Raw genomic sequence first — 23,181 nt, 5'->3', positions numbered from 1 at the left:
GAGAGAGAGAGAGAGGCAGAGACACAGGCAGAGGGAGAAGCAGTCTCCATGCCAGGAGCCTGATGCGGGACTTGATCCCAGGACTCCAGGATCGCGCCCTGGGTCAAACCGCTGAGCCACCCAGGGATCCCCAACACACTGCTTTTTAAAATACAAGTGTATTCTATTTTGCAAAAAAACAGGTATACTAATACACATTTTTGCAGATAAGAAAATTGAGGCCCCCCAAAATAAGTTATTCGTAGAACCTGAAGTTCTTAAATTTGAACACTGGTTCCTTCTACAGGATCATTCATTTATTTGTTCAATGAGCACTCATTAAGCCTACTAGGTCCTGTCCTAAGTGCTAAGAGGCATTGGTGAATATGACAGTTTACACTGTTCTTAGGTAGACAAAGACGTAAGAAAAACTAAGAAAGCAGAGGAGAACAAATCAAAAAATAATAAATGCTAGGCCAATAATTAAAATGAAAGGCTTTTCTAAGGGAGTGACTTTCAGCTCTGTTTTATTACTGGGTCTCGGCAATGAGAGGATTTGGGAAACAGAGGAAACAAATGCCTGGTAGAAGAGCAAACTGGAACAGGACCAGAGAATGAGAGCACTGATAAAAGAAGGCTGAAGGAGTCCAGATGAGGTCAGAGATTGTGAATGAAGTCATGCCAAGTGTTTAAAGCATTGGTAAGGAGTTGGGTAACAGTGTCAAAGATTAAGATCCGAGGCTATTCTACTTGTACCTAAAAACCACTTTTCTCATTTAAAAAAACTCAAAATAACTGGGAACAGAGATACGAAATTTTTAATCCAACTAAAAATTACATTTCTTCATCATGAATCAAAGTCAAATAGGGTAAGAAGACAACTGTGACTTACACAAGCAAATTGAAGAACATAAAAGTTTCTATTTAGTGACAAAAGGAATTGAAGCAAACCCAACATTTCCCCCTGCTTCTCCAAGGACTAGTAAGCAGGTAACAGACAGCAGTCAGGGAGGGCAATACTGGGCATCCTGAAGAGAGCAAACATACCAAACTACAAAAAAAATCCAGGGTAACCTGTACTGTTGTACTCTTCAACCGACCAAATGAAATATAAGCCCCCATGATTGCACCCAAAACCAATTACTGACCAATTCTCCAACAAAAACAACTTCATCCCTGATTCTGCAATGCTGATGTCCAGAATCTGTGGCATCTCTATGGAGATTACAATCAGATGAGGAATCAGTTTCCTAGCTCTTGGCCAAGTCTGATTTTGGGTCTAATTTTAGGTATGACCACTGATTTCCTTGTTGGTGATAACAGCATGGGACTCCTCTCTCTCTCATGCATTTTCCAATATTCTATTCCATGTGAACTGTGAAGAGTGGTCAACTGAGAGAGAATCTGGCTCTCTTTGTCAGTTTGTCTTGGAGATTCTGAACACTCTTAGACATTTTCCATGGTATTCATTGTGTGTGTGACACTAATAGTTCAAATCACTCAGGAGAAAATCTGTCGGAATGAAAATAGCCATTTCAGATACATAACTGCTCTAACATATAGTAAGCTAAACAATAAGTTTCTGTGATAGGTGTTTACTTTTGGCCTATGGCTGAAGCTGCAAAACGAGATGACTATTTCTATGTATATGTGTATAAATGCAAAAACCCTTTTGCCTTTCTTATCAAAAGAAAGTAATTTCCCTTTCATAATGTTCTATTTATAAATGCAACCCATTTAGTATTTGTGCCCAGTTTTCTCTTTGGTAGTTTATTAGTTTTAATAATTTATCATTTGAATGCAGTGCAGAGATATCAAATTCAAACAGACAAATCCATCAAATGGGAGAAAAAGTATACAAATATTTAAGAAAAAAGAGAAAAAGCAAGCATTCCTAATAATGATTATTAAAGGCTACTATGTTTATCTTAAATGTTATCTATAACCATGTCTTGACTTCAGGCATTTATTACCTCATTTTAAAATCTTGTCATCTCTAATGTTGGCCCCAAACCCCAAATAACTAAACCACTAAGATGTCTTCTTTCAAGTTTCCCAGACAGCTGCTGAGTCATACCAAGGGCTTACTCTAGCACCTTGTGAGAGAGAGTATATAAGGGGATTTCTGGCAGAATCCAGATTCCAATGAATGTATCAGTATTCTAAAATCTGTCCTGTTTGGCAAACAAATAACATGAAGAGAACCTGAAAATCAAAAAGTTCAAGTTCCCTAGGTTAACAAAAGATAAGTCACAGTTTATTAATGTGAATTATGTTTTATCTATTAGGAATTTTTAAGTTTGGAGAAAAGCATATTAATGTTCCTATAAGGGACTGAAATAACTGTCAAAACTTTATTATTTTATCAAGAAAGATTTTTTCTTTCTTTTCCTTCTAGATTTGGGGATCCCTGTCATTTGGTGATGATCACGGCATAGGTTTTACTGAATATACTGGAAAAGTCTAGAGAATTGTCTGTGATATGTTTCCAATCTCTGAATAACTTCTGATCAAATCTGTTTGGCTGACTATACTAAGGACTCCACTTCCATTAATTATGAGATTACTCGTAATTTAAGAGGTTAACCAAAGTCACCACTCTTACCATCTAAAGGTGGTTACTGATTTTTCCACACGATTGGCCAAAAGCCTCAGCTACAAGCAAAACTGAGACATCAAAAAGGTTTCAGTAAAGGGCTGCATCAGTAATTTCTGACTAGTAATTCAACTGGGAACAGAATTATGGCTGCAGATTCCCCAATATTAGCTAGAGGCATCACCTCAAACGGACCACCTGTTAAAACTGTAAAAAGGAACAGAATAAGAGCTTCCAGGGCATTTTTATCTGAGAAACAAATCAATTTATGAAAATGGACTGCTTAACTTAAGATCGGCAAAATAAGAATTAATCATCAGGGATGAACAAATTTATTTATTTATTTTATTATTTTTAACAAATTGATTTAAATGTAATAAATATTGTATCCTTAATGAATGTCTAATAAAGACCTTTTCTTTTCTTTCTATAACCCTCAAGTTAATAGGCTATACTTGTACAAATTGGAAGGAAACACTCTAACAGGTATACTGTTCCAAATGTCTTAAGTTTAGAAAAAATATCCTATAATGTTAATATAGTTTATAAGCCTACAGAAAAACTTAATAATTGGCCTACTTAGAAAATTATTCAGAGTATTATGTGCATACATATAAGGTACATTTTATGTTCCAATAAACCCAGTTTTTTCCTTCCTATGCAGAAAACAAAACAAGACACCAAATAAACAAAAAATGAAACAAAAAAAGAAAAATAAACAACTCAGTTTTTCTTTACTGTGAGTTTCTTTCCTGTGTGTCTCCTTTATTTTTACGCATAATACTGTATTTATGACACTTCTGGTCACCAAATGTGTGGGATTTTACCGCACATCAGCCAATTCTCTGTGATACCAGCTTGGTGTCTTAAAACTTAATTCTGACACCACCGACCTGGAGACAGCATCAGGTCCCACACGTTAAGGGCTCAGCCCCACCAGACTGCCCACACTTCCACTTCAGATGCCAATCACAATAACACTATGTCCCTATGTTACTGACAACTTCTGACCAATTAGGCCACAAACCAGGGGTTCCCATGACCTCCTTCCTTGGGTCTGATTAATTTGCAAGAGTGGTTCACAGAACTCGAGCAAACACTTACACTTACCAATCTGTGAAGGGACTGTAACAAACACAGAAACAGTTTTTAGCCAGCTACCTGCCCTCCCATCCAGCAGCTCACAGGCAGCAGGCAGAAATGCCCAGGCTCTCCATGAAACAGGCCTATCAGCTTATCTTCACAGCTGTGGCCTCAAGGGATAGGCCTCTAGTTAGATAACTTAGGTGGATTTAACAGACATATTCCAAACAATTCATCCAAAAGCAACAGAATACACATTCTTCTCAAGCACACATGAACATCCTCCAAAACAGATCAAATGTTAGTTAATAGAACAAATCTTTATACATTTAAGAAGACTGAAATAATATCCAGCATATTTTCCAACTACAATGGTACTTAAGTAGAAATCAACTACAGGAAGAAAACTGGAACATTCACACATATGTGGAGATTAGAAAACATGCTAGGGACAACCAATGGGCCAATGAAGAAATCAAAAGAAAAAAAACATCCAGAGGCAAATGAATGGAAACACAAGACACCATAACTTACTGAATGCAGCAAAAGCAGTTATAAGAGGGAAGTTCATAGTGATAACTAACTACATTAAGAAATAAGATCTCATAGTGATAACTAACTACATTAAGAAATAAGATCTCAAATAAACAATATAACTTTACATCTCAAGGAACCAAATAATAATATTTCTAAGATCAGGCACAAGACAAGAATACCCACTCCCCCCAGTTTTATTTAACTTAATATTTTAAGTCCTAACCAAAACACCAGACAAGAAAAAAAAAGGTAAAAGGCATCAAATTGGTAAGGAAGAAGTGAAACTGTCATGCTTGCAGATGACATAATACTATACACAGAAAACCCTAAGGACTCCACCAAAAAATTATTGGAAGCAATAAAAGACTTTAGAAAAGTTACAGGGGGATCCTGGGTGGCGCAGCGGTTTAGCGCCTGCCTTTGGCCCAGGGCGCGATCCTGGAGACCCGGGATCGATCCCACGTCGGGCTCCCTGCATGAAGCCTGCTTCTCCTCCCTCTGTCTGTGTCTCTGCCTCTCTCTTTCTCTCTCTCTCTATCATGAATAAAATCTTTAAAAAAAATAGAAAAGTTACAGGATAGAAAATCAATACACAGAAATCAGTTGTGTTTCTATACACTAAATAAGTAAGTAGCAGGAACAGAAATTAAGAATCCCATACACAACTGCACCACAAAGAACAAAATACCTAGGAATAAACTTATCCAAGGAGATGAAAGACCTACACTCTGAAAACTGTGAGACACTGATGAAAGAAAACTGAAGATGACACAAAGGGAATGATATTCTATGCTCATGCACCTGAAGAATTAATACTATTAAATGTCCATATCAGCCAAAGCATTCTACAGATTCAATGCAATGCCTAGCAAAATTCCAATGGCATTTTCACAGATAGAACGAACAAACCCAAATTTGTGTGGAATTATAAAAGACCAAAGCAATCGAGAAAAAAACAAAAAAGCTGGAGGAACACTTCCTGATTTCAAGCTATACTACAAAGCTACAGTAATCAAAACAATATGGTGCTGGCGTAATAACACACACACTTACGAATAGGAGGGAGAGCCCAGAAATAAACCCAAACAAAATGGTCAATTAATTTATGACAAAGAGGGACACCTGGGTGGCTCAGCTGTTGATCGTCTGTCTTTGGCTCAGGTCATGACCCTGGCGTTCTGGGATCCAGTCCCACATCAGGCTCCCTACAGGGAGCCTGCTTATCCCTCTGCCTGTCTTTGCCTCTCTCTCCGTCTTTCATGAATGAATGAATGAATGAAGAAAGAAAGAAAAAAGCAAGGAAGGAAGGAAGAAAGAAGGAAAGAAAGAGAGAAAGAAAGAAAAACTGGAAACACAAATAGGGAAAGACATTCGCACTCTTGTTCAATGCAGCAGCATTATTTACAGTAGCCAAAACATGGAAACAGCCTGTCTACTGACAGATAAAGGATAAAGAAAATGTATGTATGTATAAACATACAAGAATACTATTTAGTTATAAAAAGGAGTATGTCCTAGGGTGCCTGAGTGGCATAGTCGGTTGAGTGACCGACTCTTGGTTTCGACTCAGGTCCTGATCTCAGGGTTGTGGGATTGAGCCCCGCATCAGACTCCATGCTGCTCAGTGTGAAGTCTGACTAAAACTCTCTCTCCCTCTGCCCCTCTTCCCTCTACCTTCTCAAATCTTTTTTTTTTCAAATAAATAAATAAATCTTAAAAAAAGACTCTCTCCCTTGTCCCTCCCCTGTATTCTCTCTCAAATAAAAATAAACAAACAAACAAGGATGTCCTGTCATTTGTGACAATACAGATGGACCTTGAAGCATTATGCTAAGTGAAATGAATCAGAGAAGGACAAATGCCATATGATCTAATATATATGTGGAATCTTCAAGAACAACAGAAACTCAAACTCCTAGATACAAAGAACAGACTAGTAGCTGCCAGAGGTAGAGTTGCAGGATGGGTGAAGATGTGTAGAAGTGGTGTAAATAAACTTTCAGTTATGAGAAAAGGAATGCCTGGGGATGTGATGCACAGCGTGGAGGCCATAGTTAATAATACTGTACTGCATAGTTTAAAGTTTGTGAAGAGAAAAAAAAAAGTTTGTGAAGAGAGTGGTGGATCTTAAAAGTTCTTATCACAAGAAACAAAATTGTACGTATGTGTGGTGATGGATGTTAACTAATTGTGGTGATCATTTCACAGTACATACATAAATTGGACAATTATGTTATACGCCTGAAACCAATACTTTATATGTCAATTATATCTCAAACTATAAAAAGAACGTAAAATTTAGGAATTAGATACAAATGCTAAAACTACTAGGTGAAAGTCTAATAAGGAACAGGATATTAACATAATTTTAAAGCATCTCTGCAAATATTAGTTATATAGGAAAACTCCCAACTTTACAATGAAATAACCTGCTGGATGGCATAGGGACTGATCCAAGTGAGTTATCACCACTGGCACAGTGATACCCTATGCTTCCTGATTCACTGAGAAGAAAACATCACACTTCTGTGGTGCTCCTGCCAAAGATGCACACTTTATTTATGAAGAAACATCAGAAAAACTCAAATTTAATGATCTTTTATTTGGAAACAACTCTTCTGTACTTTTAAAAAATGTCAATATGATGAAAGTCAAAGACAGACTGAAGCACTGTTCAAATTATAGGGGAATAAACGTCAACAAGATGTGACATATGATCATATACTGCATCCTGAATCTGTTAAAAAAGCTGTTAAAAAAAGAACATTACTGACGCAACGAGTGAAAGCTGATTATGAACTGTATGTTAGGTAATAGTATTGTAGTGATGTTAAAGATCCTGAATTTAATATTTTATCCTGTTTATATAAGAAAATGTCCCTTGATCTTAGGAAATACATGCTGAAATATTTATGAGTAATGTGTCAGAATGTCTTAACTTCTTATCATCAAATAACTGAGGAAAAAAGTGTGTGTGTGTGCGTGTGAGAGTGAGAGGCTAAGAGAGGAGAGGTGAGGACAGGCGAGGTAGGGAAGGGAGTAGAGAAAGAAGTGGCAGAATATCAAAACTGGATAAATCTGGATGAAAGTTATGTGTGTTTCTATAAAATCTTGGTGATCATTTTCTTAAGTTATCATAGACTATGCATAAAAATAGAGAATAAATAAATCATGTAGGGAGTATATTAAAAAATTTTGTAAGATAATCTAATTCACTCTGATAATAGGATTTAGTGTTTAAATAAGTATAAATTTCTTTAAAACCAAATAGCTACAGGAAAGACAGGACCAAAATCATGATGAAAGGTAAAGAAAATCTGTATTGGGGTTAAATTAAAACATTGTTCTGGTGGAAAACACAATAGAACATATTTGAAAGGCTATTGTGATAAGAGATAGGATCTCTTAAGAGTTTAGGATTATGACAGATGCACTAAAATATAACTGACTTAAATGACAATGTATATAAAAACTCTCTATGTAAATGTCAATGGAGCATACAAATTGTAATAATAGTTGATCACAGAAACCGTGCTTTTATACACACACACACACAACAAACCTTCAACACAAAATCTGTCATTTACTATATTTTGGAGTATCTTTCTTGGGTGAATAGGAAAAGCATAAACTGAAATAATTTCCTTACATATTTGTTGCCAAGTAAGAGGGTAGATGCTACTTGTAGAACTTAAAATTTTCTAAGATTTTAGGTCATATGTATTATATTTTAGGAATTCAGGCAGTTGGTTCTTTTTTTCTCTTTAAAATATATTTTAAAAAAGTCTAGGTCCTATAAGATTTACAAGACAAAGGAAGTGAAGTGAACTCATGGCCTAAAGAAATTTATGGTATGATGGAAGCAAACATGCCCAGATTACTAACCTTTACTAAAAGAAAACGAAATGTAAAATTAATTTCAACTACAGAGAATTAAAGACACTTTAATGAGAAAATGTTTCAGATTTTGAATAAGGTTTGAAAGAATGAGTGGGGTTGTTTGTCAAGTAAAAGGGAAGAAGGAGGTAGGTGTTTTTTTCTTTAGGGAAGGTAGTTTTGACAATGTATAGCAAACACCTAGGATAAGCACTGAGAGGAAAGGATGGAGAAATTGGGGAAAATTAGCAGATGTTGTGGGTAAGAGGAATGAATACTTTAAGGAGTGTAACAAGGGGCACCTGAGTGGTTCAGGCTGTGATCCTGGGGTCCAGGGATGCAATCCCGAGTTGGGCTCCTGGCTCAATGGGGAGCCTGCTTTGCCCTCTCCTTCCACCCCTCTCCCTGTTTGTGCTCTCGCTCTTTCTCAAATAAATAAAGTAAGTCTTAAAGGAGTTATTTTCATCTGAGGTCACAATTAGTGATAATGGAGTAAGAAAGTCATTTTTTTTTTTTTAAACTTTTATTTATTTACTCATGAGAGACAGAGAGAGAGGCAGAGACACAGGCTGAGAGAGAAGCAGTCTCCATACAGGGAGCCTGATGCGGGACTCGTTCCTGGGACTCCAGGATTACACCCTGGGTGTGAAGGCAGATGCTTAACCGCTGAGCCACCCAGGTGTCCCAGGAAAGACATTTAAAAAAATTTATTGAATATCTACTTACTTCCTACATGTTAAGCATTTAATCCTCCACAGGTCTATGAAATAGGTCCTCTTTAATAGTGACACTGTTCAGATGAGGACACTGAGGACTTCAGTTCAGAACACACCCAACTTCATATACGTACGTTAGTGAGTGATGGAGTTGGATTTGAGACTAGTTCTATAATCACAACTTAATGCACTTTCCTTAATTAATTTAAGAATCATGTGACTCTACCCCTTTTCTCCTTAGACAATCTATGCTGTACTCTACATGCAGTTAAACTTTTGAAAATACTAATTTCACAACCTTGCTGACAATGTTAACATTTCTCAACACTCTACCAACGAATACTACTTTATATAACTGATTTATCTAACTAATTTTGTTTAGATTAACAGAAATTTACATGATTTTAGCATAATTATCAACAGGGAGATTTCCAGAATCCTATTAAAAGGAAACTCCTGGGGTGCCTGGATGGCTTAGTTGGTTGAGCATCAGTCTTTGGCTCAGGTCATGATCTTGGCATCCTGGGATCTAGCCTCATGTCGGGCTCCCTGCTGAGCTTCCCCTTCTCCCTCTGCCTGTTGCTCCCCACTGCTTGTGTACTCATGCTCTGCACCCCGCCCCCCGTCAAACAAATAAAATCTTAAAAAAAAAAACAAAACAAAACGGAAAATCCTATTACCTATGAAAAGGTATATTAAATCATACCTGGGGTAAAATATTTCTGAACAAAACTTACAGAGAACAGGGCCATGAATGAATCCCTGTGATGCTCTTTCATGCACAGCAGTATGGCAGGGTTTGTCCTAGGATGGGAAACTCGGAGGGGAGGATGTGAAAGCATATTTCTTCGTGATGTCATCTGTCCCTAACCCTTCTATCAATCAAAACCCTGTTACCCCACAACTTGAAAGCACTGAGAAGCAGGACACCTTTTTAAATAAAGTGAAAAGTTAAGATTACATTTTCAGATTACTACGTAAACTTTACCAGCCTTAACGTTTTATCTCATAAACTAAATAATGTCAAAATATACCTAGGTGCCTCTGGGCATCATCTATAGGAGGAACTATTAGGAATAACTGAAATGTTATGAAACTATAATATGTCTACATATTCAATTACTATGAAACTATAAAAACTATATTTTGGATGTATAAAAATGTTCATAGCAGCATTAATCATGACAGCAAAAAAGTACAAAAAACCCAAGTGTCCAACTGGCAAATGGGTAACTGAAATGTGGTATATCCAACAGTGGGAGATATCTGAGAAGAAAAAAGGAAATGATACATGTTACAGCATATATGAATCTTGGAAACAATATGCTAAGTGAAATAAATCAGTCACAAAGGACCCTATTTTGTGTGATTCCATATACAAAATGTCCAGAAAAGACATTTACAGAGACAGATAGTAGATGAAAGTAGATGAGGAAATTAGGGGAGATCATCACTAAACTACATGGAGCTTCTTTCTGCGATAATGAAAATGTTCTAAAATTGATTGTGGTGATGAATGTACACTCTGTGAATATATCAAAAGTCATTGAAATGTATACTTTTAACAGGTTAACTGTATGGTATATGAATTGAATCTCAAACGTTTAGGTTTTCCCTGAGCTCAGAGACCTGAAGAAGCAGACTCTCTTTTTCTTTGCTGCTGCCCTTAAAGAAGAAAACCACCACTGAGCTCTGCAACTACAAGAAAATGAATAGGAGCTTAGAATAAAAGGTGAGCCTCAGATGAGATCACAGACCCAGCTGATACCCTGATTTGAGCCCTGTGAGATACAGAACTGAAGTGCCCAGACTCCTAAAATTCTGGGGAAATTATCCTTGAGATAGTAAGTGGGTGATGTTTTAAACTGTTAAGATTGTGGTAAATTTGTTACACAGTAATAAAAAATTAATACACACGGATTTGTGCATATACATATATACACCTTGTAGAAGATTTTCAAATTTCCTTCCTTTTTAAGGCTATATAATATCCCATTCTATGTACAGAATATAATTATTTGAAGCACCTTAGATCTTGTTATTTATTAATGTATATTAAATCTTATCTATTAAATCCATCAGGCCTATATTGAGGAACAATCAAAGCAGAAATAACAATTGTTAATGAAGTCACTTTACTACCACTGGGGGGGGTGGGGTTGGGGGAGCGGGGAAGAGCAACACAGCAGCTGCTGTCTAGTTAATGGCAGCTGCAAACAAACTTTTCCCTGGCCATAAACATGAGAGAGACTGAGGCTTCCATAAAAAAAGAGAGCGGAATGTAAATATGATTGTGGACTCTCTAACCCATCTCCATTCCCAAGTGGAAGACTGAGCTTTAATAAATCATGATTTATAATTCCCACAAATACACAGTTATGGCCTGATGGCTCTACCTCCACATTAGAAGCCAAATCACATGTGGAGAGTTCTTTTTTTTTTTTTTTTAAATTTTTATTTATTTATGATAGTCACACAGAGAGAGAGAGAGAGAGAGAGAAAGAGAGAGAGGCAGAGGGAGAAGCAGGCTCCATGCACCGGGAGCCCAACGTGGGATTCGATCCCGGATCTCCAGGATCGCGCCCTGGGCCAAAGGCAGGCGCCAAACCACTGCGCCACCCAGGGATCCCATGTGGAGAGTTCTTTAATCATCTCTGTTAATGCAATCTTACCTGCTTTTTATTAAAAAAAAAAAAAAAAAAAAGTCACTTCTGGACACATTGGTTGACAACAGTATCATTTATTATTTTAGAAAATGATTTTTTATTTTCTTCTAGGAAAAAAAAGGTAAGAAGAGCCTGTTACTACTTCAATCATGATGGGAGACTATAGAAAAAAAGAGATCAGGAAACAGGACTTAGAAGACAAATGCATAAAAAGTACTTATAAATGAATATTTTGGGAGACAGAAAAAAAATGTAATATGTAACATCAATAACCTAAAAGGGCATGTATATGGAGCTTTACAGGAGTACAGTTTGTGTATGTAATTGAAATTAACTTGGTATCAATACAAATTACATAGTTATATCTTTGGGAAGTTATATGTAATCTCCATGGTAACCATAACAAAAAGAGCTATAGACTACACCCAAAAAGGACTGAAGAGAATCAAAACGTTTCACTACAAAAAGATCAACTAAACACAAAAGAAGACAGTAGAAGAGGACATGAGGTTCAAAAGCTGTAAGACATATGGGAAATAACAAAATTTTGACAAGTGTAAGTTCTTCCCTATTGGTAATTATTTTAAATGTGAGTGGATGAAATTCTCCAGACAAAAGGCAGAGTGAAACAAAATGGATAAAAAAAAAAAAAAGAAAAAGAAAAAGAAAAAGAAAAAAACATGATTCAACTATATACTGTCTATAGGAAACTCTATTTTTATTTTATTTTATTTATGTATTTTAGAGAGAGAGAAAGCATGCGTGTAGGCACAAGTGGGGGGTGGGATGGGTAGAGGAAGAGAGAACCCCAAAGTGGGGTTCAATTTCAAGACCCTGCGATCATGACCTGAGACGAAATCAAGAGTCAGATGCTCCACTGACTGAGAAACCCAGGCACCTCAAGAGACTTATTTTTGATCAGGACACAAAGAGGTTGAAAGGAAAAAGATAGAAAAAAGATACTCAAGTAAACAGTAACCAAGAGAGAACAGAATGACTATAGTATCAGACAAAAGAGATTTCTTTTTTTTTTTTAATTTTTATTTATTTATGATAGTCACAGAAAGAGAGAGAGAGAGAGGCAGAGACACAGGCAGAGGGAAAAGCAGGCTCCATGCACCGGGAGCCCAATGTGGGATTCGATCCCGGGTCTCCACGATCGCGCCCTGGGCCAAAGGCAGGCGCCAAACTACTGCGCCACCCAGGGATCCCAGACAAAAGAGATTTCAAGTAAAAAACTGTTAAAAGAGACAAAGAAGGACATTAAATATTGACAAGAATCTGTCCACTTAGAAGCAATAATCATCATACTCACCAAACATCAAAGGACCCAAAATGTATGAAGAAATGTTCAAAGAATTGAAGGAAAAAACAGACAGCTGTACAGGAATAGCTGGAGACTTCAACCAATTTCAGTAATGGTTAGAACCACTACTACAGAGATCAATACAGATTTGAACATTATAACCAATTAGATCTAAAGGAAATATAAAAGAATACTTCATGCAACAAGAGATTACATAGTTTTCTCAAATGCACATAGTACATTCTCCAGGACAAGTCATATATTAGGCCACAAGTTAAGTCTTAATAGATTTAAAAAGACTGAAATCATACAGAGTATTTTTTCTGATCAGGAAATCTGGAAAATCCAACGTGGAAATCAAACAACATACTCTTAACCAACCAATAGGTCTAGTAAGAAATCACAAGGGGAAATGGAAAGTATCTTGAAGTGAATGAGAATGAAAACACAAACAAATAAAACTTATCTGATACAGTAAAAACAGTGGTAAAAAGGAAATTTATTTATTTATTTATTTTTTTTTTTTAAATCAGCATTTTTTTTTTAATTTATTTATGATAGTCACAGAGAGAGAGAGAGATAGAGAGGCAGAGACATAGACAGAGGGAGAAGCAGGCTCCATGCACCGGGAGCCTGATGTGGGATTCGATCCCGGGTCTCCAGGATCGCGCCCTGGGCCAAAGGCAGGCGCCAAACCGCTGCGCCACCCAGGGATCCCAAAAAGGAAATTTATAGGTAAAACATACATACATTCAAACAGAAGAAAGATTTCAAATCAATAGCTGTACAATCTACAGTCAATCGAAAAGCCACTGTGGAAAAGTTTGGTGGTTCTTTAAAAAGCTAAACATAATAAGGATCTGGCACTTCTACTTCAAAGCATAGCCACAAAAACTGAAAGCAGGGACTCAAACAAATACACCTATGCCAGCATTCACTGCAGGATTATTCACAAGAGCCAAAAGGTAGAAACAACCCACGTGTTTGTTAACAAATGAGAAAGTAAACAAAATGTAGCACGTCCATACAATGGAATGTTATATTGGCTGTAAAAAAGAATAATGTACTGACACGTGCTACAATATGGGTGAACACTTAAGACATTATCAAATAATCCAGAAAAAAAAAAGCACAAATACTCTATGATTCCATTTACATGGGACAGCTACAATAGGCAAACTGACAAATGCAAAGCACATTAGACGTTACTGCTTAAAGGTTAGAGACTGTCTGGGGGGAATGAAAAATGTTGGAGGGCACCTGAGTGGCTCAGTTGGTTAAGCGATTGCCTTCAGCTGAGGTCCCAATCCCTGAGTCCTGGGATCAAGACCCACCCCACCTCAGGCTTCTTGCTCAACAGGGAGTCTGCTTCAAATTCTCTCCCCTTCCCCAGCCCCACCCTTGTGTTCTCTCTCTCACACTCTCAATTTCCCTCTCACATATATAAGATTAAAACTTAAAGATTAGGGATCCCTGGGTGGCGCAGTGGTTTGGCGCCTGCCTATGGCCCAGGGCGCGATCCTGGAGACCCAGGATCGAATCCCACATCGGGCTCCCGGTGCATGGAGCCTGCTTCTCCCCCTGCCTGTGTCTCTGCCTCTCTGCCTCTCTCTCTCTCTCTCTCTCTTTCTCTCTCTGTGACTATCATAAATAAATAAATAAAAATAAAATGATTTGAATTAAAAAAAAAAAAAACTTAAAGATTAAAAAAAAGGAAAAGTTGGGGTGCCTGGGTGGTTCAGTCAGGGTGAAGCATCTCCTTTTGGCTCAGGTAATGAATCCAAGGTCCTTGGATGGAGTCTGCTTCTCCCTCTCCCTCAGCCTTCCCCCACCCCCCGCTTGTGCTTTCATAAATTAAACAAACAAACAAACAAACAAACACATAAATACATTAAAAAAAAGGGGGGGGGGAATGCGTGGGTGGCTCAGTGGTTGAGCATCTGCCTTTGGCTCCAGGCATGATCCCGGGTCCTAGGATCGAATCCTGCATCAGGTTCCCCACAGGGAGCCTACTTCTCCTTTTGCCTATGTCTCTCTATATATATCTCTTATGAACAAATAAAATCTTATTATTTATTTATTTATTTATTAAAGATTTTATTTACTTATTAATGAGAGACACAGAGAGAGAGAGAGAGAGAGAGAGAGAGAGAGGCAGAGACACAGGCAGAGGGAGAAGCAGGCTCCACGTAGGGAGCCTGACATGGGACTCAATCCCAGGTCTCCAGAATCACATCCTGGGCTGAAGGTGGTGCTAAACCGCTCAGCTACCCAGGCTGTCCATAAATAAAATCTTTAAAAATATATTAAAAAAAAATAAGAATGTTGAAAATAGATGGTGGTAAAGACTGCACAATACTGTGAATGCAATTAATGACACCAAACTGTAAACTTAAAAAATGTTGGAAATGTCAAATTCTGGTATTTTACCACAATAAGAAACTAATTTTAATAATAAAATATAAATATTATTAATATATGAATTCATATTATAGAAGTATTCATGCTTACATGGTAAAAATTAATGTAATATACTAAAAACTATGAACTTAAAATAAGGTTAATTGTATGGTATGTGAATTACATCTCAATAAAACTGTTTAGAAAAAGGAGGAGGATAGGAAACACTCTTGGGGAGAGCGAGATGCAGAGTGCCTACTGTGTGCCAATTATTTCATATATATATAATTTCACTTGGATAGCAATGGAGGAGACACTAGAATGCATACTTTAGAGAGAAACATTCAGCTAGGGAACATGAAAAAGCTCTGAAGATGGACAGTGATAATGGTTACACAGCAAAGTAGTGTATTTAATGCCACTGAACAGTGCACTTAAAATTATTAAAATGGTTAACTTCATGTTATATGTATTTAAGCACAATAGTAGTTAATTAAAATATATTAAAACATGAAGGTGCCTTTGTTTTTAATACTTTATCGTGGGACATCAGTCTTGGCAATAATTTTTTGAATCTGATACCAAAAGCAAAGGCAAATAAAGTAAAAATGAACAAGTTGGACTACATCAAACTAAAGGTCATCTGTATAGTAAAGGAAACCACCAATAAAATGAAAAAGCAATCTACCAAATGGGAGAAAATATTTGTAAATCATCTATCTGATAATAGGTTAATATCTAAAATATATAAAGAACGTGTACAATTCAACAGTAAAAAACAATTCAACTTAAAAAATGGGTGGAGGCTCTGACCTGAGTAGACATTTTCCCAAAGACATTCAGATTGCCAAAGGACACATGAAAAGATGCTCATCACTCATTATCAGGGAAGAGCAACTCAAAACCACAAATGAGAGATCACCTCATATTCATGAGAATGGCTGTTAGCAAAAAGAAGAGAAATGCAAGAAACAACATATGCTGGGAGGGAGTGGAGAAAAGGGAGCCTGTGTGTGCTGTTGGTGGGAATGAAAACTGGTGCAGCCACTGTGGAAAACAGCATGGAGGTTCCTCAAAAAAATTAAAAATATAACTACCATACGATCCTGCAATTCTACTTCTGGGTATTTATCCTAAGAAATGAAAATATTACCTGGAAAAGATATATGCAACCTCACGTTCACTGTAGCACTATTTACAATATATGAAAGCAACCTACATGTCCCTTGATAGATGAATGGATAAAGAAAATATGGTATATATACACACAATGAAATATTATTCAGTCATAAAAATTAATAAAATCTTGCGATTTGCAACAACACAGATGGATTTTGAGGGCATCATGCTAAGTAAAGGAAGTCAGAGAAAGAGAAATATGTGATTTCACTTATAAGTGGAATCTAAAACAAGAACAGAAACAAAAAACCCCCAAACCCAAAGAACAAAATACCAAGCTCAGAGAACATACTGGTGTTGCCAGGAGTGTGGGGCTCTGGGGGGTTAGGTTAGGTGAAATGGGTCAAAGGAGTCAAAAGGTACAGCTTCTAGATATTAAATAAACAAACAAGGCATGGGGATGTAATGTAATGTACAGCATGGCAACTATAGTTAATAAAGCTATATTATATTATATATTGGGTACTGGCAGAAAAACAGACATATAGATCAATGGAACAGAATAGAGAACCCAGAAATGGATTCTCAACTCTGTGGTCAACTAATCTTCAACAGAGCAGGAAAGAATATCCAATGGAAAAAAAGGCAGTCTCTTCAACAAATAGTGTAGGGAAAATTGGACAGCCACACATAGAAGAATGAAACTGGACCACTTTCTTACACTGTACACAAATATAGACTCAAATGGATGAAAGACCTAAATGTGAGACAGGAATCCAAAGTCCTAGGGGAGAACGCATGCAGCAATCTTTTGACCTCAGCCACAGTAACTTCTTGCTAGACACGTCTCTAAAAGGAGAGCAGAACAAAAGGCAAAAATGAACTATTGGGACTTCATCAAGATAAAAAGCTTTTGCACAGCAAAGGAAACATTCGATAAAACCAAAAGACAACCAACAGAATGGGAGAGGATATTTGCAAATGACGTATCAGATAAAGGGCTAGTATCCAAAATTTATAAAGAACTTATCAAACTCAACACCCAAAAAACAAACAATCCAGTCAAGAAATGGGCAGAAGACATGAACAGATACAAATCAAAACCACAATGAGATGCCACCTTATACCTGTCAGAAGGCTAAAGACAGAAGTCAGGAAATGACAGATGTTGGCAAGGATGAGGAAAAGGAGGAACCCTGTACACTGCTGGTGGAAATGTAAGCTGGTGTAGCCACTCTGGAAAACAGTACGGATATTCCTCAAAAAGTTGAAAATAGAGGTACCCTACGACTCAGCAATTGCACTACTGGGTATTTACCTCAAAGATACAAATGTAATGATCTAAAGGGGCACCTGCACCCCAATGTTTATAGCAGCAATGTCCACAACAGCCAAACCATGGAAAGAGCCCAGATGTCCATCAATGGATGAATGGATAAAGAAGATGTGGTATATATACACAATGGAATATGACTGAGCCATCAAAAAAAATAAAAATAAATAAGGAAATCTTGTTATTTGCAATGATGTGGATGGAATTAGAGGATATTATGCTAAGTGAAATAAGTCAATCAGAGAAAGACAATTATCATAGGATTTCACTCATATGTGAAATTTAATAAACAAAACAGAGGATCCTAGGGGAAGAGAGGAAAAAACAGACCAAGACAAAATCAGGGAAACAAACCAGAAGAGACTCCTTTTTTTTTTTTTTTTTTTTAAGAAGAGACTCTTAATCATAGGAAACAAACTGAGGGTTGCTGGAGGGGAGGGGAATTGGGGAATGGGGTAACTGGGTGATGCACATTAGGAGGGCACATGATGGAATGAGATTGATGCATCACTGACCTCTACCTCTGAAACCAATACTACATTATGTGTTAAGTAATTGGATTTAAATAAATTAAAAAAAAAGCTATATTGTATATTTCAAAGTTGCTAAGAAAATAAATCTTGGGTGGCTCAGACAGTTGGGTGTTAAACTCCTGATTTCTGCTCAGGTCGTGATCTCAGGGTGGTGAGATTGAGCCCCACATTGGGCTCTGTGCTCAGTGGGGAATCTGCTCGAGATTCTGCCCCTCCTCCTCCCTTTGTCCCTCTCCCACTTGCACACATGTTCCCTCCCTCTCTAAAACAAACAAATAAATCTTAAATAGAAAGGCAAAGAAAAAAAGTCTTATTCTCATGGTGGGGCACCTGGCTGGCTCAGTCAGTAGAACATGTGACTCTTGATCTTGAGATTGTGAGTTCAAGACCTACTTTCATTTGCTTAGTGACTGAAATATCAAATAAGCTGAATTTTCAACCTGGTTTACCTAAAAATGATGTGTGATCTGAGTAAGTCATTTAATCTTTTACTAACATCAGTAATTTCATCTGTATACAAACTGTATAGTTCAAAAGATTCATTTTACTCATAAAATTTCATTTTTATTATTTCAGAGAAACTAAAGTGCCCAAAATGTTACATGGCAGTGGTGGAACCAAAGACTCCTGTCCAAGGTAGTGTTAGTTTTCCTACACTATTTCCTCACCTGGAAAACCACAAAAGTATCCTGCTCCTTAATCAACCTTTTAACTTCTAGTTCTCCTCATCTAAGTCACCTCCCATGCCCATGCTGGTTTTATTTAGATCGACGTTTGATGGAGTCCCACTCTCCCCTCATAACTTTGTTTTTAAAAAATTTTAATTCCAGTATAGTTAAACATACAGTGTAATATTAGTTTCAGGTATACAATATAGTGATTCAACACCCCCATGAATCACCTAGTGCTCATCATGACAGCACTCCTTCCTCCCCCATCATGTTTCCCTTGCACCAACCCCCTCCCTACCCCCGCCTACCTTCCCTCTAGTGACCATCAGTTTGTTCTCTAGGGTGAAGTGTTCTTTGTTTCTTGGCTTGTCTCTTTCTTTTTCCTTTGTTTTGTTTCATTTCTTAAATTCCACATAGGAGTATGTAGAATCATATCCCCTCATAACTTTTTAAAACCTATAATGATTTATATACAAAAGAGTAACTTTGCAATTTCTTTGTACTGTTCTGTGGCCCAAAAACCAAACTGACAGAGCATGGAGGATTTTTGGGGGCAGGGAAGCCATTCTGTGTGATATTACAATGGTGGATACATGTCATTATACATTTATGAAAACCCAAATGACACCAAGAGTGAACCCTAATGTCAACTATGGACTTTGGGTGATAATGTTGTGTCAGTGTAGGTTTCACTGATTATAATACATCTAACACTCACTGTGGTGTAAGATATTGAAAATAGGAGAGGCTGAGAGGTCAGGGGGTGTATGCAAACTCTCTGTACTTTAGATCAATTTTACTGTGAACCTAAAACTGCTCAAAATAATTGTTTATAAATTAAACAACAAAATAAAGAAAAAAACAAATTGCTACAAACCACCACCAACCAGCCCACAAAAATATATTGGCTTCATAGTTTAGAAGAATGCATACATATTTCGGTCTGATCAATTTCTTTAAAATATTCCAAAATAAACCCTTTTTCTTCCTCCTTATTTCTAAAAGGTGAGTAGCTAGTTCTTACATAAACAGGGTGATATTTCAAGTCTATTCTCAGAGTAAAGACTTGTCTGACCAGAGACATTTATTTATTATTATTTAACATTTTTATGGGGAGAGAGGGGCAGAGGGACAGGTAGAGAGAATCTTTTTTTAAAAAAGATTTTATTTATTTATTCATGAGAGACACACAGAGAGAAAGAGAGAGGCAGAGACACAGGCAGAGGAAGAAGCAGGCTCCATGTAAGGAGCCCGATGTGGGACTTGATCCTGGGATTCCAGGATCACGCCCTAGGCCGAAGGCAGGGGCCAAACTGCTGAGCCACCCAGGGATCTCCAGGAGAGAGATTCTTAAGCAGACTCCATGCCCAGCTTGAGCCCAATGCACGCAAATCAATCTCATGACCCTGAGATCATTACCTGAGCCAAAATCAAGAGTTGGTCGCTCAATGACTGAGCCACCCAGGTATCCCCTGACCAGAGACATTTTTTTTTAAAGATTTATTTATTTATTTATGATAGACAGAGAGAGAGAGAGAGAGAGAGAGAGAGAGAGAGAGGCAGAGACACAGGCAGAGGGAGAAGCAGGCTCCATGCAGGGAGCCCGATGCGGAACTCGATCCTGGGACTCCAGGATTGCGCCCTGGGCCAAAGGCAGGCGCCAAACCGCTGAGCCACCCAGGGATCCCCTAGAGACATTTTTCAAACAGTGATGTGGTTGAAGATACCAATCTTTTGACTCACAGTCTGACTTTATTATTAATTTCTCTTTTCAAGTATTTAATCCAGAAAAAGTACACTAATACAAACAGAAGCAAAACTTGAACTTACATTTTTTTTAGAACATGTGAGAAATAGATTTTTCTTTATTCAGAAAAAACATGCTTAAAATTATAACTGAAATAGCTCTTTCCAAGATACATTTCTATTTCCTCATTTGTAGTGACAGAATGCTAATTTTTTTATAAGGCATTGTCATCTGCAATATGAGCTATTATTTTTGAGCCTGATCTGTGGCTGAAGTGGGGCTCCAGGATTATGCTCTGGCCAGAGTCTATAAATGAGGTTTTTTTTTTTTTTTTTTTTTTAACTTTTTTTTTTATTTTATTTATGATAGTCACACAGAGATAGAGAGAGAGAGGCAGAGACATAGGCAGAGGGAGAAGCAGGCTCCATGCACCGGGAGCCCGATGTGGGATTCGATCCCGGGTCTCCAGGATCGCGCCCTGGGCCAAAGGCAGGCGCCAAACCGCTGCGCCACCCAGGGATCCCTATAAATGAGGTTTTGAAGTTCCTTTCGTGGTCAGTTTGGGCTACTGTAACACATTACCACTGACTGGGTGGCTTAAACAACAAATGTTTATTTGCTTACTCGTCTGGAGGCTGGGAAGTCCAAGATCACAGCTGAGTTCTAATGAGAACATTGTTCCTGGCTTGCAATGACACCTTTTTGCTACTCCTCACATAGTGGAGAGAGATCACTGCTTTGTGTTTCTTCTTAGAAGGTCACTAATGCTATTCACAAGGGCAATTCCCTCATGACCTAATTACTTCCCAAAGGTCCCATCGCCAAATACCATCACATCACGGATTGGGGCTTCAAATTATGATTTGGGGCTGGGGTATGGGAAGATACACTCACGTCACACTGTTTCCTTACAAAGAAGGTACATGCTTTTCATACTCCCTTCTTTTCTGCTTTCTAAAATGAAGACTTATGGCTGAACACTAGCAGCTATGTTGGAACAAGAGGTAACCATAGAAATGGAAGCTTAATGCTGAAATGGAAGAACAGAAAGAAAGAGAAGTCTAGATCCCTGAAGATACTATGAAGTTACCACATTAACCGAAAAGTGTGTACTTCATAATATTTTTTAAATTAAAGGAAAGTGAATGTCTATCTTCTTAAAGCCTTGGATATTTGAGAGAATTTCCTATTACTCAGAGCTGAAACTAATAAGCTTAATGAATAAAACATTTTCATGATCAAAGCAGCAGAAATAGGGTACACTGAGTTTATGTGGCATCTACTTAGGTGGCATATCTATAGAAAATCTTTTCAATGCAAAATAAAGTGCTGTCATTTACACAGAGATCACTTGAAGCACATCAAATAAGATATATCTCTAAAATCTAATGTTTCCTCTTTCAATTTTACTCTTTCTTGCTAAAAATCAGACCCATCAGACCCTCATGACCTTTTGAGGGACACTGCATTTCTGCCATTAGTCACTCCCTCATTCGTTTCCTGCTCTGCTACTAGAGTTATCATCTTATAACACATACTGCACTTTTCATTTTCTTTCCTAAAAATATCATGTTTAATTTCCTATAGCCTAATGAGTTAAGTATCTTAGAGTCCATTAGGTCCATGGTTTTGTGGCCCCTAGCACGCAATGCTTATTTTCCACAACACCACTACATTATTTTTAATTAAGAAAAAAGGCACCATTAAAATCTAAACTTCAAATATATAATTTTTTTTTTCAAATATATAATCTAAAAAGGCAGAGAGAAGATAATGATCAGGGAAGATACTGAAACTAGTATTACACAATATGTTAACTGACTAGGATGTAAATAAAAAATTTAAATAATTGGGCAGCCCGGGTGGCTCAGCGGTTTAGCGTTGCCTTCGGCCCAGGGTCCGATCCTGGAGACCTGGTATCAAGTTCTGTGTCGGGCTCCCTGCGTGGAGCCTGCCTCTCTCTCTCTCTCTGTGTCTCTCATGAATAAGTAAATCTTTAAAAAAAAAATTGGAACAACAAAAATCAGAGAAAATTAGCCTCAACACAGTGCAGTATCATGAAAAAAGTGAACACTTACGTGTCTGTGCAGATTCATATTTGTGTATATTACATTTATATCGTGTTTTTTGGTAGTCAAAGTATTTTTTCGAACATGGAAGAATAACAGGTCTTTAAAGCATGTCAGCTGACAGGTAATACTACTTACTCTGTAGTTTTGTAAACGTCAGAATACAGCCCTGCTTTCTGATACTTCTTCTTTGGGGGACGTGGGGCCTTCTTTTCCCTTGGGATGAGAGAAAGCACAGGCTGCAAGGTACTTTCAGGTTCGGAAGGCTTGGCTGGGGTTTCAGGAGGACTGGGAATCTCAACTGCTGCTTCAGTAAAGCTAGAAAGAGAAGTTTGAAGGAAATTTTTATTATTGTCTATTTAAAGAACATGACAGCTTGTAAAACATGAAGTACGGAACTTACTCATCTGACCATGATGGATAACGATACCAGCCTTGTCCTCCTGACAGAAATCATTAGAAATACAGCAAATTACTATAAACCTGGAGAAGGTTTACAAAACAATTATCAGACATTGGACAAATAGTACACCACTGTGATCCCTGAGAA

At 37.5% G+C, this 23,181-nt stretch overlaps 1 protein-coding gene across 5 annotated transcripts in view; it reads right to left on the bottom strand.

The window, feature by feature from the left end:
- ASH1L (ASH1 like histone lysine methyltransferase) overlaps window positions 1-23,181 on the bottom strand; it is a 181,961-nt gene that overhangs the window by 64,952 nt on the left and 93,828 nt on the right. For all 5 annotated transcript variants that reach the window (XM_035719088.2, XM_035719090.2, XM_035719091.2 and 2 more), the window contains one exon: window positions 22,770-22,949. In XM_035719088.2, the coding sequence (XP_035574981.2) occupies window positions 22,770-22,949 (180 nt within the window). The remainder of the gene's footprint in view (window positions 1-22,769; window positions 22,950-23,181) is intronic.

Source organism: Canis lupus, chromosome 7, assembly GCF_003254725.2.
Source record: "Canis lupus dingo isolate Sandy chromosome 7, ASM325472v2, whole genome shotgun sequence".
Classification (NCBI taxonomy): domain Eukaryota; kingdom Metazoa; phylum Chordata; class Mammalia; order Carnivora; family Canidae; genus Canis; species Canis lupus.
This window is presented reverse-complemented; position numbering and strand designations above follow the sequence as displayed.